Below are 15,332 nucleotides of genomic sequence, written 5' to 3'. Positions count from 1 at the left end.
TTTATTTACTTTCATGAGAGCTCTCCAATGTTTACTTTCCCATTCTTCTCTATTTCAGATGCTTCCCACAAATTTCCTCCCTTCTTCAAGACTTTTAAGCTGCCCTTAATTTCTCTCCTCAGCACCTACCATGTCCATCAGCAAGTGTTCTACAGACATTCTTGTCATCTCCTCCCCATATGCTGCTGCTGTAAAACTGCTCTTACGTTTTCTGACTCTTCAGTATTATTTCGAACTGTGTTATGAGGATCAGGAGAAAAGGTGATTCTGGGAAGAATTATTTCCTGTCTTCAGACATTTCTTCAGTTTACGGACAGATCTCAACAGATCCCAACCCAAAACTCTAAAACACCCTCTGAAATTTGGAAGTTGGTGGAATGCACCTTTCTAGTCACCATACTGAATCTAAATAGATAACAATCATAATGAAAGTATTCACAAGCTTAGTCCAAAGTTCTCTGCAGGCTTACTGCAGTCACCATATGCACCCTTCTTCCACAACGACAGCAGATGCCGTTTTCAAGCCACTAAACAACATGCCTGCCCTTCCTTACCCTTAAAAAGAAATGTAAGCACTGTGCCTCATTTAGTGCATCAAGGCCTCACAAAGAAAGGGGTGTTAACAAGCTTCAAGAACTGATCACATTCAATGTTCTGACTAGTAAAAACCTACAGAGCTCTGCTCATGGGTCCTACTACACGGCTATGTGCAGTTGCCTGGCTGTTTGAAAGGGCACCCCACGGTGGGAAACTCGCCAGAAAACAGTACCCTTTCCCGCATTTCTAACATTTAAAAGGTAAAGGTGAAGAGAATAAACTTCTGAAATCTCAATCCCTAATCCTTTCAGAATATAGAGCAAAGAGCTTCAATGCTGCAATTTAACAGCCGAAGAAACACCAACCCCCCCCCAAAAAAAAAACACAAACAAAAAAATCCCACTGAATTTATGAATTTGGCGTGCAGAGAGGACCGAGGCAGTAAGCCTCCCATGAGGCACACGAAAGCCTCCCCTCCTCCCCCGACGGAGGAAAAAAAGGCGGTAGTGCAAAACGTCGCCTTCCTTTCGCTTCCTTCCTCCTCCCCCTCCCCAGCTCAGCACCGTCCCGCTCCTCTCACCCCTCCGGCCAGCTCGGCTCCGGCCAGTCCGGCTCCGTCCCGCCGCAGCGGCCTCGATCACCGCCTCCCTCCTTGCCGCCGCGGCTCCACCGCCATCTTGAGCCTGGACCGAACGGCACGCCGCCGTAAAGTGCGACTGCCGCACCTCGCCGTGCGGACCCGCGCTCCGGAAGCGGGATCTTTTATGTGCTACCCGCAGCTCTATGATCCGCGGCTCTATGGTCGGGCCGGGGGCGGGGCCGGAAGGGGGGAAGCGCGTGCGCGGCGGGGGCCGTTGGGCTGCTCAGGCGGCGGATCGGGATCAGGAGGGTGAATGGGGACGGGGGACTCCCTGCCCGCCCCGCCGGACTTTGGGAGCGGGTCAAGGGAGAGCTATGGAGGGAAGATGCTACGCCGCTGCTAGGTATATTACGGGGACAAGAGGGCGTGGCCGTGGTCACTGCGGCAGTCTTCCCGCACGCTCTCTTGAGGGGATCCTACAGAGCGTCTCCTTGTTGCGAAGCAAGGCAGAGCTGGGGGGTGTGCGAGGAGCCTCTGGGGAATAAAGACAGTGTCGGGGGAGCAGTTCCTCTGTCACAGGTGTTCTGTGCGTTTCGTGTTGGGTTTGGCCTGAAGGCAGCGCTGCTGCATCCTTCTGTTGGGCTCATGTGCCAGCTGCTGTTTGAAGGGACTGCTGAAGCCAAGTGGTGGGATGACGGTCATCGGGCTGTACAGAGAACAGGAGAGGTGGTCTGGTCCCGGCAGGGACCACAGAAGCTAATCTGTTAGTTGTCATTTCCTGCAACATTCCTTGTGGTAAAGTGATGATCAGTTTACACTGGTGAGCACTGGGTAAGAGCTGTTCTGCCTTGTTGCCCTAAGTGCCACTACCAGCAAAAACCCCCGGGCACATGAAGAACCAGGATAAAGATACATGGTTTCTTCGGGTACCAGTTACACCACTGTGAAAAAGGAGGGGGCAAACAATAAAGCATGGGTGCAGTTTAAAAGAATTAACATGCCAAGGGGAGGTGTAGGAAGGGCATTTTTATCTGCACAAATACACCTGGGTGCAGAGGTTGTCTGATCTCTGAGCAGGATTTGTAGCCCCCCTGTAGACCCCTTGGTGAATGTGCCATGCAACACAACGTTGCAGTACTCTTTCAAGCAATAGAGGCTCAGCTACAAACTTGGAACTTTATGAAGAATCATTGCAGGGTGGGTAAAAGCAAGGTTATAACCTATGTCTGGCTTTTACACCAACATTACTCATAAACTGCACAGAGTCCAAGTTAGAAGCTGACCAGTCCAGAAACGTCCAAAAAGCCAGGGCTCCAGGAGCTCTCAGTGCCTGGGGAGCCTTCCTAGCCATGCATATAACAGAGTCACCCCCTCCGTGTGCCTCTTTGGCCTGTTCTTCTATACTGTTCTTGTTACCAGAAAGACTTCACTGCAGTGCAGAGTTTGGTTGCAACCACAGTGTTTCTACACAGGTTTGAAAGCATCTTAGACTGGTTTTGGCTCGTTTACAGTTTCTTTTCTTCTTTAGGGCTGTTCTTATTTGGAACACATATTATACAATTTTAACTCTTAATCTTTTGTCCAGAAGAATAGACTGTGCAGAAGGAGAATGCCTGAGGCGGTGTGATGGGAACGCTGCATACATCCCTGTCATGTACAATATCACTGGACGGGGAGACAGATGAGGCTTTGAAAATCGTCCACTCCTCACAAGGCTTGGGGTCTTCTGTCATGACAATACTGGGCTCAGTGGTACTGCATCAACCCCAAGACACTGCTTTCTCTCAGCAGTGTATGCTGACTTGGAGGACAATAATCCTGTCATACTTTTTACTTGGCAGTTCTGTCACACCAAGAGGCAGCTCCAGGAAGTCTCAAGAACAGTTCCACACGGCCAGGAGAAGCATCAGCAAACTGGTTATAACATTTTTGGGGGACAAATGCAAGACTGGTCAGAGGGCTAGAGAGGGCAGGAGCTACCTCTTATTTTGTGGGACAGAGTTTCAGTTAAGAAGCAGATATGGAGCTAAGCTGTTCCTGCTCCTGCTCCACTGGGTGCTCTCCCTTGCCTCTAGCCAGTTAAATGCATGCTGCACTCAGTTCAAGTACGTAACAGTTTGTAATGCAAGTAAATCCCATTGACTGTCTTATTGTTAGAGTTGAGGGAAGGAGTTTGGGAAAGTCCCAAGCTGATTGGCAGGTTTTTTACCTCAAAACCATCTTCTTGTGACTGGATGTTGCTGTACGCCTTTATGAAGTCAGAGGTGGCTCTCCTAGGTGATGGGAGAAGCTGGCCCAGTAAGCAGAGGGACAGGCTGCTTCCCGCCAGCCTCTAACATCTTCAACATCTTCCAACATCTCATGGCCATTGTGGGAAAGCCAGAATTCCTTTAAGTCCACCAGGAACAAGAAGTGAGTAGATAGTGTATATCTTTATGTTCCTCATTATGTGTCCTGCTTCCTGACCCCACTTAGAATTTGTTTTCAAGAAAATGTCAGCAAACTGTCTGATAAGTACAACAGATTTGTTTTATTTGACCCTGCTATTTTTATTCAGCAGTGATTGTCAATGTCATAACAATATGTGCTGAGGTGGTGGGTTTTATTCGTAAATTAGAATGTATATTTGTACATAGGAAGTCAGCAGAAGCCAGGAACTCCTGCCTCTCTAACAGCTAAACATCACTGTTCTGCTGATTGGCAGTCTTTTGCCACTAAACAAGTACCTCTAAACTGAGTGCCACTTGTGTCAGGAGGTAGGAGATGTCACATTTTGGAGAAATGATGCCTCAGGTCACCATGTCACCCACCACGATGCCTCATGAAAGGCAGTGGTTTTTGCCTCTTCTGAGTTGCATCTCTTGGCCCACATTGCCCAATTCATGGCTTGTGCTCGTCCCAGTTTGTCAGTCTGTGCTATCCATCCATATTCCTGAACCCTGGATTCTCTCCCTGAGAGCTGGCAGAGCTGCTTGATAGCCAGCAGCTGCACTGGCATCTAGTGGCTTTTGAACACAAAAGCAAAGAGGAGTCAGAAAAGATAATCAGAATGGGAACAGTGGGGGGAAAGGGAGAAAACACAACAAAAAAACAAAACCCAAAATTGAAGTGTTATGAAGCCAATGTAGAGTTTCCTTGTAATCTCACTCATCTCTCTACGTTCACAGGCACAATCTAGTTATCAATATAATGCATAATATTGGTAATATTGAATATTAACAAACATGTATGAATTCAGATATGCTTTTAGTATGGGGGAAGCTCATACCAAAAAAGGATCCTATATGCAATCCTACTAGATTAGTCTATCATGGTTATAAAAATAAATTGGATCTATAATGAAGATTTTAATATTTTTTCATTAATTGGTTTAAGATGGTTTTTCAGACAGAATATAAAAAAACTCAAACAAACCATTACAGGAAAAAGAAATTTTACAATAATCAGGTACATTTTTATTAATGATTTTATTACCTTTTTTTTTCTTTTTCAAAAGATCAAAGCAAAAAAAAAAACCAAACCAAACAAACCACAGCAAATCAGAGCAAGAGACTGCAAATAATGTTCCTGCTTCCAGCTTTGTTTTTAAAATCTGAAAAATAAGGACATTTGGTAGCATATTGTGAAATGCAGAATCTAAGCACGCTGTTGGCAGTCCCACACTGGTGAAGATTCAAAATAAAGCACTTGGTGCATTAATAGGGCTGTAATCCTACAGATACTTGTACATGTTTAGCATCCCATTTCAATCAACAAAGTAGCAACTGTGCACGGAAATAGTTACCTGTAGGTTGGCAGGAGCACGGCAGTGCTGAGAATAAGAGGTCATTCACAGCCTGGAACACTACAGCCTGTTTCTCTCAGTTGTGTGGCAAGATTGTGTGTGTTTGCTTGTAGGCCCATGCTTCTCTTACCTGCTAATCTACTGGAATTAGAGTTTATTTAAAGATCTCTGTCTAGCTTCTTAGGCAGGGATGGGACAGGAAATAGCAGCTAAATATGCTTCAGCTAGTCCTTGTAAGCAGTCCAACAAACATGGAATTGAGCCTACCAGATTTAGCACTAATCCACACTCTGAGTTTAGCAGACAGCCATCCTGATGATTGCTGAAATTTTTTTCTCCCACCATATTGTCATGTTTGATATGGAAACATAGGAGAAAAATCACACCTCCTCACCACTACTCCAGCAGTGAGGAGTATGTCACAAGTATAAGTTACAGTTCAAAGTTATCTACAGTGCACCCCAGAAAATAGCTGAAGAAAAGTTGCAACATATTTGAAGTGCTACCTCCCAGAAGCACCTATAAGCCAGTTCCTTATTAATATATTTCAATGCCAGTTCCCTGGTCTCTTGCTCTCTTGCCACTAATAAGAAAAAAAAGCCATCAGTAGTTCATTTACCATAATGAAGCAAAAAGGCTTCTGTGGGCATAATTGCTGCAGCCACTCTCACAGCAGGAGAAAGAGCTCTGACTTCATTCACTGAACCTGCTGTCTCACCAAAGAAGTCACTTCATGTATGGCACGCCGGTACTTTTCTGAGGCTGCTTTAAACTCAGCCAGGTGCTTCTCATAGCTTCTCACAGCTGCCAGAAGCTGATTCCTTTCCATGGCTCCCAGAATGGCATGGAGAATCATTTCGATGCCGAGTCCAAGAATAGTGATGCTGATTCCCCCAAGAACGGATGCCCCAATCTGTGCAAGGAGACTGACGAGCTTGCTCACAGTGAGCGTTAAAAAATTGGAGCTGAGAAGTTTGATAGCTACCATCCCAGCTGTTGAAGTCGCTTCTCCAAGTACAATGGAAAAAACTTTATGGGCTATTGCTATTTTCTCCAGCTCAGGCTCTTTGATGTCATACAGCTTCTGGTACAGCACAGGCTCTAGCTTTTCCTTCAGGTCACTATCAATCTTCTGTACCTGATGCTGAATCTCACTCATTGCTTGGATGATAATGTCACAATTTTCCTTGACTGTTCTGTTCTCTCTCATCTGAATGTAGGTAATGGTACAGCCCAGGTGTTCATTCAGCACTCTAGCCAGCTCATTTGTTGCATGGAAATTTGTGGACATGCAGTCAAGCAATTCCTGGTGCAGATGGATCAATTCTTGCCTTCTCTTGGGGTTATCTGGGTAAAGGAGGTCACTCAGCGCCATTCTTTAGAATAATCTACTTCAAGAGAGAAAAGAAATATATTACTCTCTTCAGCACCATAACCCTAGCCCTTACAGAGCAGTGAAGTGTGCTTTGTCTCTGCCTTACTGGTTCTTTCTATACTCAGAGATTCAAATCCCAAGTCATAGCTTGTAAATCTAGAAATCTTAATTCTTCTGATCTAAAGATCTTTGGATCTTTAACCAAATGATTGGAAAAGGACCCTATGAGGCATGGAATATATTGCTCAATATGGAGCAATAAAAATAGCCAACAAATAAGCAATTAGCAGATTGGTAAAATGAACATGGGTCATTCTTCCCCTTAGAAACTGAACATGGTAGAAGCTGAACTAGTTCATTAAAAACCAGAACAGTCTCATTTAATCAGCAGAATCTAAAATAAGCTGTGCAAAGGAAAGGCCTGTTCTAGACAGATCTCTGTATCAGCCTATTTTTATTCTTTTTTTTTCAGTTAGTGGCATCTGATTTTTATGACTGATGGAGTAGGCACAGTCTTTGTCACCATAAGGGTGTTTTATGTCAGTGTAGCTTATTTCTCTTCACAGTCAAGAGAAAATGTTAGTATATAAGCCCTCTGTTCTTATAGTAATAAATTCACACTTGGTAATTCATAGAAAATAGTAATATCTATGATAAACCCATCCTAACCTCTATCACCTAACACACATCTCGCACTGTATTTCCTTCCCTGATATTTAGTCCCTCTTCCCTCATTATTTATTCACCTCCCTAATGCTGTAATCAATTCACCATTGTTTTCTCACTCGTGAACATCGAACACTGCAGAGAGCACCTGATGTTCAGCATGCCATGGAAGCACCTACTGCAGCAGGATGTCTGTGCTGCCAGATGGCCTTGGAGCAGCAAGCACTGGGCTGCAGGGAGAGCCCTGCTTGCACAGCCACACTCCCTCCGTTCCCAGAGTGTCCAGTATCAGCAGATGCTCACCAGGCTCTTAAACCTTGACTGAGCAGAATCCGACTCTTCCTTATCACTGTACAGACCAGAGCACAAAACTTAACTAGTTTGATTCCTCCCCCTGCAAACACTTGTGTCTAGCCCTTATGGTCATTATTCTCTGAGCTGTCGCTGGTTTGCCAGCAAAAGAACATTTTTCTTCGTTACTTCCATGTCAATATACAGAGTCCAAAGCAACTGAATTACCTGTGATCATGGAGTCATTCTTCATACCATTTCCCTTTAATCCATCACCAGCTGCAAAGTAATCATGCTGTAGCATGATTTTGACTTGAATGCATATGTTTTTACTTTGCAACAGGGACATACTGAATGAGCAGGATGACTCATTTCTTTGTTGGCACTTCTTTTTTCTCAGTCTTCTTACTGCAAATCTGGGCCACTTTTGTGCAGTGTTTCACATATTTCCAAGATAAATCTCCTCTTGCTGTTGGTGCCTACATATCATAACTTCAAATAGGTATGTGTACGGTACTAGCTAGATTTTTATTCTTAAAATGATAATTTGATACCATTTTGGTCCTTTGTAGTTCTTGCATTAACTGCTAACTGTAAACCATCTGACAGTGACCCAGCTGTATTTTACCAAACACACCCTCCCCCACAAGATCCGTGTAGAAAACGAGAATGATTTCAACAGTTCCCCAGCCAGTTTTTTGTCTCTGTTGAAATACAAGCCTGTCTGAAGGTAATTTTTTCCACACTATTTTACACAGTGCTGTACATTTCTTTCAGCCACTTACCTTGCAGCTCTGTCAAGAGAATAAACTCTTTAACACATTTTCCTTCTTCTTCAAGCTAGAGGGAGCAAAGTAAACATACAGGAAAGGTTTGTGATTTTCAGGAAACATAAAGCCATGTCAGTGCAAAGTATGATTTCATACCAGTCCTCCCTCAAGGATGTTGCTGACTTGCTCTCTGACTCAGTGTGGTATTAGATACTTTCTGCTCGAGTGATGCTTTGTTGAAAGGTCATTTGTTTTACCTTATTTGTAGAAACTGAGAAGATAAAATGTTCTAAGAGGAACAGGACTTCAACAAATATTTAACGTATTTGACAGGTGTGGAGGAGACTTTTTAGCATCTGTTCTTTATGCATAATTATTTCAGCTTCCTATAAATGCTCTAGATTTTATGTCTCTTAATACTAAAAGCACCTTTTACTGTTCACATTAACATGCAAGAATTTTTACATTTGCTTTCTGGAGTTAGGAAAGCCACATATATTCCTGTATTTCTGACTATTTCTCCAGCTCCAGGGAGATTCGCTCCTGAAGCTTTTCTAATTAAACATTTAGACTACCTACCTGATTTTGTCTGAGTGCTCCTGCAATCAGCTGAAATGTATATGGGACAGTGACTTCATCTCTTTCCCGTGTGTTCCTCTGGTTGTTTCCAGTAGCATGTGATGAGTTAGGGATCCAGAGGCTGGGCTTCACCTCAGTCCTGTTGCCTGCCTGCTCATCATTAATTCTATTGTTTGGTGTTTACCCAGATTCATCTCATTTTCTTACTCCTGCCCCCTTCCAATTTGAACATATTTCAGTTTATTTAATGCTAGTTCCCAATAGTTAGATCCTCGAAAAGCCTTTTGTTCCTGGAGATAACAGGTACAGTATGAATACCCCTGCCTACAACAAAGGTACCAGCACAGGTACCTTTAGCCATGGCTGAAAGGGGATGATATCACCCTTCTTTGCCACATTTTGCAAGGTCCTCTGCTCTGATGCCATGAGAATGGAAGTTGTGTGGAGCCCTAGAGCCAGCTCTGGCTAAACAGCAGTGGAGGTTAAAATCTTTGCCATTCCACACAATTTCATACCACTTTTACCATGGAAAGGGAAAGAAGGAAGAGACAGAGGGCTGAGCTGAGCACTGGGAGAAAATTCTGAAGTATGAAGTGAGATGGGAAATTTCAACTGCTTGGACACACCTAACCACAACAATAGCTGATGAAACACATCTTCTGCAACCAGTCTGGCTTTTCGAGGCTCTGGCACAAGCAAAGGCAAAATCAGGAGCAGTCCTCAGCCACGTAATGTCCCAGGACTATACCTACAGTTGGCCTTGGAAGAGCTCTTTAGGTGCAAGTAGAAGGACATAACTTCCCTAGCAGTCAAAACAGTAGCAAGGTGGGAGCCCAAGCAAAGGAAATGTTTTGTGCTTCTACCTGTCAAAGGATGCTTGCAACATCTAACTGCTATATGAACTGACAGATATGGGTCACTTTGCAGGAAATTGTAGCCTGACAAAACCTTGTATTACTCTGTCTTCAGTCTCTTGTCACTTGAATGTAGATGTCTGATGCATTTGATTTTGCTGTGTTTACTTCCCCCTCCCAACAGTATGAATTGAATTCTGCATAGATCCACCATACCTTGTAGCAGCCTTCCAGTGTCTGAAGGGGGCCTATAAGGCTGCTGGGGAGGGCCTCTTCATTAGGGACTGTTGTGATAGGCCAAGAGGTAATGGGTTCAAACCTGAACAGGGGAAGTTCAGATCAGATGTAAGGAAGAAGTTCTTCACTGTGAGGGTGGTGAGGCACTGGAATGGGTTGCCCAATGAATTTGTGAATGCTCCATCCCTGACAGTGTTCAAAGCCAGGCTGGACAGAGCCTTGGTTGACATGGTTTAGTGTGAGATGTCCCTGTCCATAGCAGAGGGTTGGAACTTGATGATCTTAAGGTTCTTTCCAATGCGAACTATTCTATGATACTATATACAAACTGAAAGATTATGGTTCCAAGAATGGTGTAGATTGTTTGTTAGGACTCCCATAAATTTACCAATAAACACCAAAAGAAAATAATAATTCACTTACATCACTTCCATTCCTTTTCAGATTACATGCTGAAGGTCAGAGACACAACTTCCTGCAGCCATAAGAGTAATAATAGTTGCTGCTATTTACACCATATTTTGCTGGCCTGCTTAGTGAGACCCTACAAAGGCTGACAAAGACCTGTTTCTGTGTTTTCTTCTAACATTTTGGGGGAGGAAGGGTCAGGTGGATTGAAAATTTGTAATACTGGTTTCAGAAATATAACATTCTATCTGAAAATATTGTTAAAGAAAATTTTCTGCTCTAGGTTTCCCAAAGCACAGTCTCAGACTTCTGATTCTTAGATAAATAATTTGCTAATGGGGTGTTACAGGAATAAGAGCAGCTTAAGACTGTGTGTCTCTAGGGAGGGACTGAGAAAAAATAAATTCCTGGGATTTTCTACCATTTCAATGTATGCACCTTGCATGTGCCTCTTGGCCCAGGACTGAATTTTGGTCTGGGGTCCCCTTGTCCATCACTGGGTTCTTTCTTTACCTCCAGGAGATCCATACGTTATTTATCTCTCTGTTGCTCCTTGCTAATGTTTTCAACTCCTATCTTCCAATTTGCAATGGTCTTGTGGCCTTCATTTGCATAACTAAGCAAAGGTTGTAAATTAAGGTCAGCTTTATCTAAGTCAGAGTTAGCTACTTTTAGCCAAAGACTCCAGTAAACTTTAGCTTCCTATGCTAAACAATTACCTATATAGTCATATATATAGTTACATACTTATATATATATATGCATACTATAGTATGTAGATACTATAATATATAGTACGTATCATTACATACTTACATAGCTATATAGTATAGCTAAGCAAAACCACCAGTCAAAAGAACACATTTAAAAATTTCAACTAACTAAAATTAATTCATAACAATATATCTAGTTTTATTCCCCCATGTCTTCTGTATTTCCTCTATTTTTCAGAGTCAGATCCTACTCCAGAAATGTTAGCCCGCCTTGGTTTTATGAGTAATAAAGAAAGGCTGGTCAGGGCCTGTCAGAATCTTCATGACTTAGTGTACATCTATGTCTCTTCCATCAACGCAATCTTCCGACTCCTCAATAGAAATTTTGGCACCGACTTCCCTATCATGTCAGTAAAAGAAAACTTCAGCATTAAAGATAATCTACAGTTCCTGGTCAGTGCTTTGAAAGAGATGCAAGCCAACATGGAATCAAAAGACAAAGATGTACATGAAAGCATCAGCCAAAGTTTGTATGCTAGGATTGCCGGTCCCACCACCCCCCTGCAGGACAAGATCACTGCGGTAAAGGAACTTTATGAGAAATACAAGGAGACAGTAGAAAGCATCATGGGTGTTCTCGTTGCAGTGATGTTGAAACATGACAATTTCCCTGACACAGTAGAGTTTGCTATGCATCAGTTATTGAGTTCACCTGCCTTATCCCTCCAAGTATCAGACCTTCTCATGGATTATGCTGATATTGTGAAGATGCTGCAAGAAAATGAGGCACCAAGTGCAACAGAAGACAGCTCCTCCTCAGATGAACCACCACAACCACGCAGGCTTCGCTCTGTGTCGTCCTTCTCTTCACTTCTTGTTTTCCTACAGGCTATCCTTCAAGGACACAGATCCATAAAGAAAAGCCTGAAAATAGCAGCTGACTACTTAGAGGAGGCTTTCAGGGTGTTGAGACCACCTTGTGAAAGATTCCAAACCTTTGTCAAAATGGTTGAAGCCTGCATCCACGTGATAAAAGAGAAGCAAGAAGAACTATAAACATGCTGATGTGTCAGAAATCCATCTTGATTCCTCTAATTCTCACATAGGAAAGAGTCTGAGCATGTCTGAACACACATAAAAGAAGTATCTGCAGCAGCTGTTTCTAGTGTTTTTAATTTTGAAATCTGAGCTTAGTATCTTTGAGCATTTAGTGGTCAACATCAAGTTCTAACAACTTATTTCAAATAACTGGTAAACAAACAGCAACAAGAAAGTAACATGACACACAGACAGAAAACAAGTTAATGGTAAAATAGTTCTGTATTGAATCTGTTCTGGCTGCCTAGGCAACCATGTCTCAGGATTTCAGGGTCAGTAATTCAGTTTCACAGAACATGTTACTAGGTTTCAGATTATTAGATGTTGGCCTCTTCCATTACAGATACCTAAATCTGATACACAAGATGCTGAGCCTCAAGCTCCTTCATTCAATTTGCTAAAATATGAAGACATAAAAATTCCTTAAGTGCCTTTTGCATCCCACAGACTCTTTCTCACTAAAAATAAAGGCACAAAGAGATCTGCAAAGAATCCAGAGTCTGTGTGTGTGTCTTTCCTGAATGCGTATGGGAAAAACTACATACAGTGAAGGGTATCGCTGACCTGTTCTTCAGAAAGGCCATAGATAACTGCCCTCCTACCTGAAAGGGTGCAAGGAATGTATCATTTCATGAGTCAGGCTGAATGTTACGGTCTCAGCTGGAGAGCTGCAGTTGAAAGCAAAGGGAGGGTTGAACCTTCTGTAGCAACAGGAACTCCAGAGTCTGATTTCCTGTAGTTCTTCTCACCTGCTATTCAAGTGCATATATCTAGATGCAGCCAGAGAATCAGTCACTGTGAACCAAGCACATGAAAACTCCAACTACACTAGGAAGAATGGCTGAGGTGAGGGCAGTGGAACCACTGTTCTTGCTTCTTGAAGCTGAAATAAAGCCAAGAGAGCAGTCATTTAGACCTTTTTTTTTTGCTGCCTAGAGCTTCCTGAACTTGATAACACAAGCTTTTCCCAGAAGAGCCATTTTTCAAGTCAATCTACTACTTTGGCTTAGGTCCAGGCACAAACTCTGACTTCTGAATAATTATTTTTTGCTCTAAGGTTGCATTGACACACTATTGTCCAAAGAGACAAAAGCAAGGGTATTGGTGGTGTACTCATTAACTGGAACAGACCCAGTGAGGTCTTCCAGCATGGAGTTAGCTCTATAGCCAGGAAACTATGCATGTGCATTGCCAAAGGATACCTTTCCTCCCTGTTCTCACAGGAGAGAAAACACCACTAAAGCAATGGTAGTTTTGTTCGCGCTTACCTCAGCTTGCCGGAGTAGTAGTGGACCAAAGCCCAGAACAATCCTGAGGCCTGAAGCGCAGCAGCCTTGGAAGCCACCAGAATAAATATCTGAATTCAAGCTGCCTGCAAATCTCATCTGCCTTTGCAATAGGAATGCTGAGGGACCCAAATGCATGTGTCCTATGACATCCTTGCAATGGCAGATGGGATAAATGGAAGTAACAAAGAGCCCTGCAACCTTCTGTGTATCAGGTGAACTGTGGTGTGCTCCCAGGTTTCATGACAAACAAGTAAAAACCTGGGTCATGTGGCTCTCATAGGTGGACACAGAGAACACAGCTACAGATTTGGCCTTCGGTGTGGACCCGTGTTGGTGCAGCTGGCGGGGGCTGCTTGGGGACCTTGGAAACACTGTCCCGCTCCCGCCCGCATGAACATCTGTATACGGTACCTTCCACGAGATGGCAGTGGTACTTGCTGTAGTTCCCCACAGAATGAAGATGCAGACGGTTACCGTGCTGTGTCTGAGAGAAGCTTTTGACAAGGAATGTCTCATAAGGGGGAATGAGGACTTCCTTTTCAGATATGTAGTAAGAAAAGCCTTGCATAGCTGCTCCTAGGCAAGTGGTCACTGTGAACAAAGTTTCATTCCCAAACTTCTGAGCTTCATTCCAGAGGCGGGAGGTAGAGGTGAAACGGCCAAATCGCACCTTGCTGCCTTCCATGGCTTTGATATACAAGTCTTTTACACCCCTGTGCACCCGGTAGCACTTACGTTTCCCCATGCTCTCCTTGCTGCTCTGCCATTGCTTCATTATCTGAATAGCAGTTGTCAGGTAAAAGTGAAAATATTTGAAACTGAAGTTGTGTCTGTAGTGCTCTGGAGAACTTCCTGCTGTAGATGTGGCCCAGTTCAGCTGAGAGTGCAGGGAAGAGTTCATGGTGTAAGCCATGAGGACTATGGCATGGCTTTCCTGCATCTCCCTCAGGAGACCTACAGGGCTCTTTAACAAAGCTTCTTGAGCCTTCTTCCAGAGACTCAAATAATCCTTGTTAGCAGCTATTTCCTTTTGGAAATAGTCTCCTCTCTCCAGTTCTTCCATCACCTGCTCTCTGCACCCTAGATACTGGTCATCAAAGGAATGCAAAGCCATATCCATCATGAGCTGGCATGCAGCCTACAACATAAAAGCAAATGATGATTAGTATCATGTGTGTTTTGTGTATGTCTGTGGATGCAAGACAATTTTTCCCTGCCCTCTTCTTGCCTCTTTGTCATTACAGGCAAAGCAAGGACAGCAGGTAGGCATCTTCGACAAAACCACCCTGAGCAGCCTCAGGTTATTGTCCAAGTCCCACCTCAGGCAAATTCCAGCCAGGATGCCAAAATTCTTATTTCATGTGGATGAGTGGCACTGAAAACTTAAGAAGAGTTGGTCCTTCAGAAAGTGAGGGTATAAAGCCTGGAGGACAAACCCACGGTCCAGTTATTTCAATATTGTGCTCATGATTAATAAGTGCTTTTGAAAAGGGAAAGAATAAGCAAAAGAAGAAAAATTGTGCTAGGGTCAATGCAGCCTGAACACTCTCAGAGGTAAATTTCTTCTTCCTGTCTTGTCATACCTCTCGGACATGTTTTGACTTCAGGGACTGATGTTCAGTAAAGAACAGTATAGTAGCAGTGAACTAAAACTTTTGTTCATCCAGTTTGTCTCGGGGAGGCCAGCCTGACTTGTCATACCTTAAATGAATGTGTAAAGATTCACACAACTGAGTGCTGTAACAGGAAAATAACGTCTAATATATAACACTATCTGTTTCTAGCATTTCTAATTAATAAAAATCTTCTGTAATAAGATCTAAGAAATGGTGCGAGTTATGGCATTGTTATTTTTGCTGTTTGATCTCCCAGTAGACTGATCATGTACTGTAGTCAGTTGATAATTGAATTCTGTAAGTAGAAGTTCGCTTCATGTCAAGTATTCATCCTAGACACATAACCAGATTGATACCTTTCTTAGCCTCTGAAGTTATAGTGGCTCATAAACTACATGGGGATTCAGTTTCTCTATGATGCCATAATTGCTCTGATGGAAAGCTAAAAGGCATTACAAGAAATAGAGCGATATTATCACTGTCCCACCCAACAAAACATTTTGACAGAGCCTTGGCCAAGACAGGCTGGAAAAAA

The 15,332-nt window shown here is 43.2% G+C and overlaps 1 protein-coding gene and 1 long non-coding RNA gene across 10 annotated transcripts; one reads left to right on the top strand and one right to left on the bottom strand.

The window, feature by feature from the left end:
• The first annotated feature begins 3,485 nt into the window (after nt 1-3,485).
• LOC133216697 (uncharacterized) lies at nt 3,486-11,161 on the top strand. Its single transcript, XR_009726700.1, has 3 exons — nt 3,486-3,529; nt 10,118-10,209; nt 11,033-11,161. It is a non-coding gene; the product is annotated as an uncharacterized LOC133216697 (long non-coding RNA).
• SMCO3 (single-pass membrane protein with coiled-coil domains 3) lies at nt 5,537-14,671 on the bottom strand. Of its 9 annotated transcripts, none has more exons than XM_061361622.1 (3): nt 8,583-9,771; nt 8,019-8,073; nt 5,537-6,289 (listed from the first exon to the last, which is right to left on the bottom strand). In XM_061361622.1, exon 3 carries the CDS (start codon nt 6,274-6,276, stop codon nt 5,599-5,601), a length of 678 nt encoding a protein of 225 aa, XP_061217606.1. In that variant the 5' UTR covers nt 6,277-6,289; nt 8,019-8,073; nt 8,583-9,771; the 3' UTR covers nt 5,537-5,598. The 9 variants fall into 9 exon arrangements, 8 of the variants coding, with proteins under 8 accessions (XP_061217606.1, XP_061217586.1, XP_061217625.1 ...); XM_061361602.1 differs by having other exon boundaries at nt 5,537-6,292; nt 8,583-9,770; XM_061361641.1 differs by lacking the exons at nt 8,019-8,073; nt 8,583-9,771 and adding an exon at nt 13,593-13,719.
• Nucleotides 14,672-15,332: the final 661 nt, after the last annotated feature.

This window comes from Neopsephotus bourkii, unplaced genomic scaffold, assembly GCF_033783945.1.
Source record: "Neopsephotus bourkii isolate Nb327-2 ecotype Australia unplaced genomic scaffold, CSIRO-AGI_Nbou_v1 NB_107, whole genome shotgun sequence".
Classification (NCBI taxonomy): domain Eukaryota; kingdom Metazoa; phylum Chordata; class Aves; order Psittaciformes; family Psittacidae; genus Neopsephotus; species Neopsephotus bourkii.
This window is presented reverse-complemented; position numbering and strand designations above follow the sequence as displayed.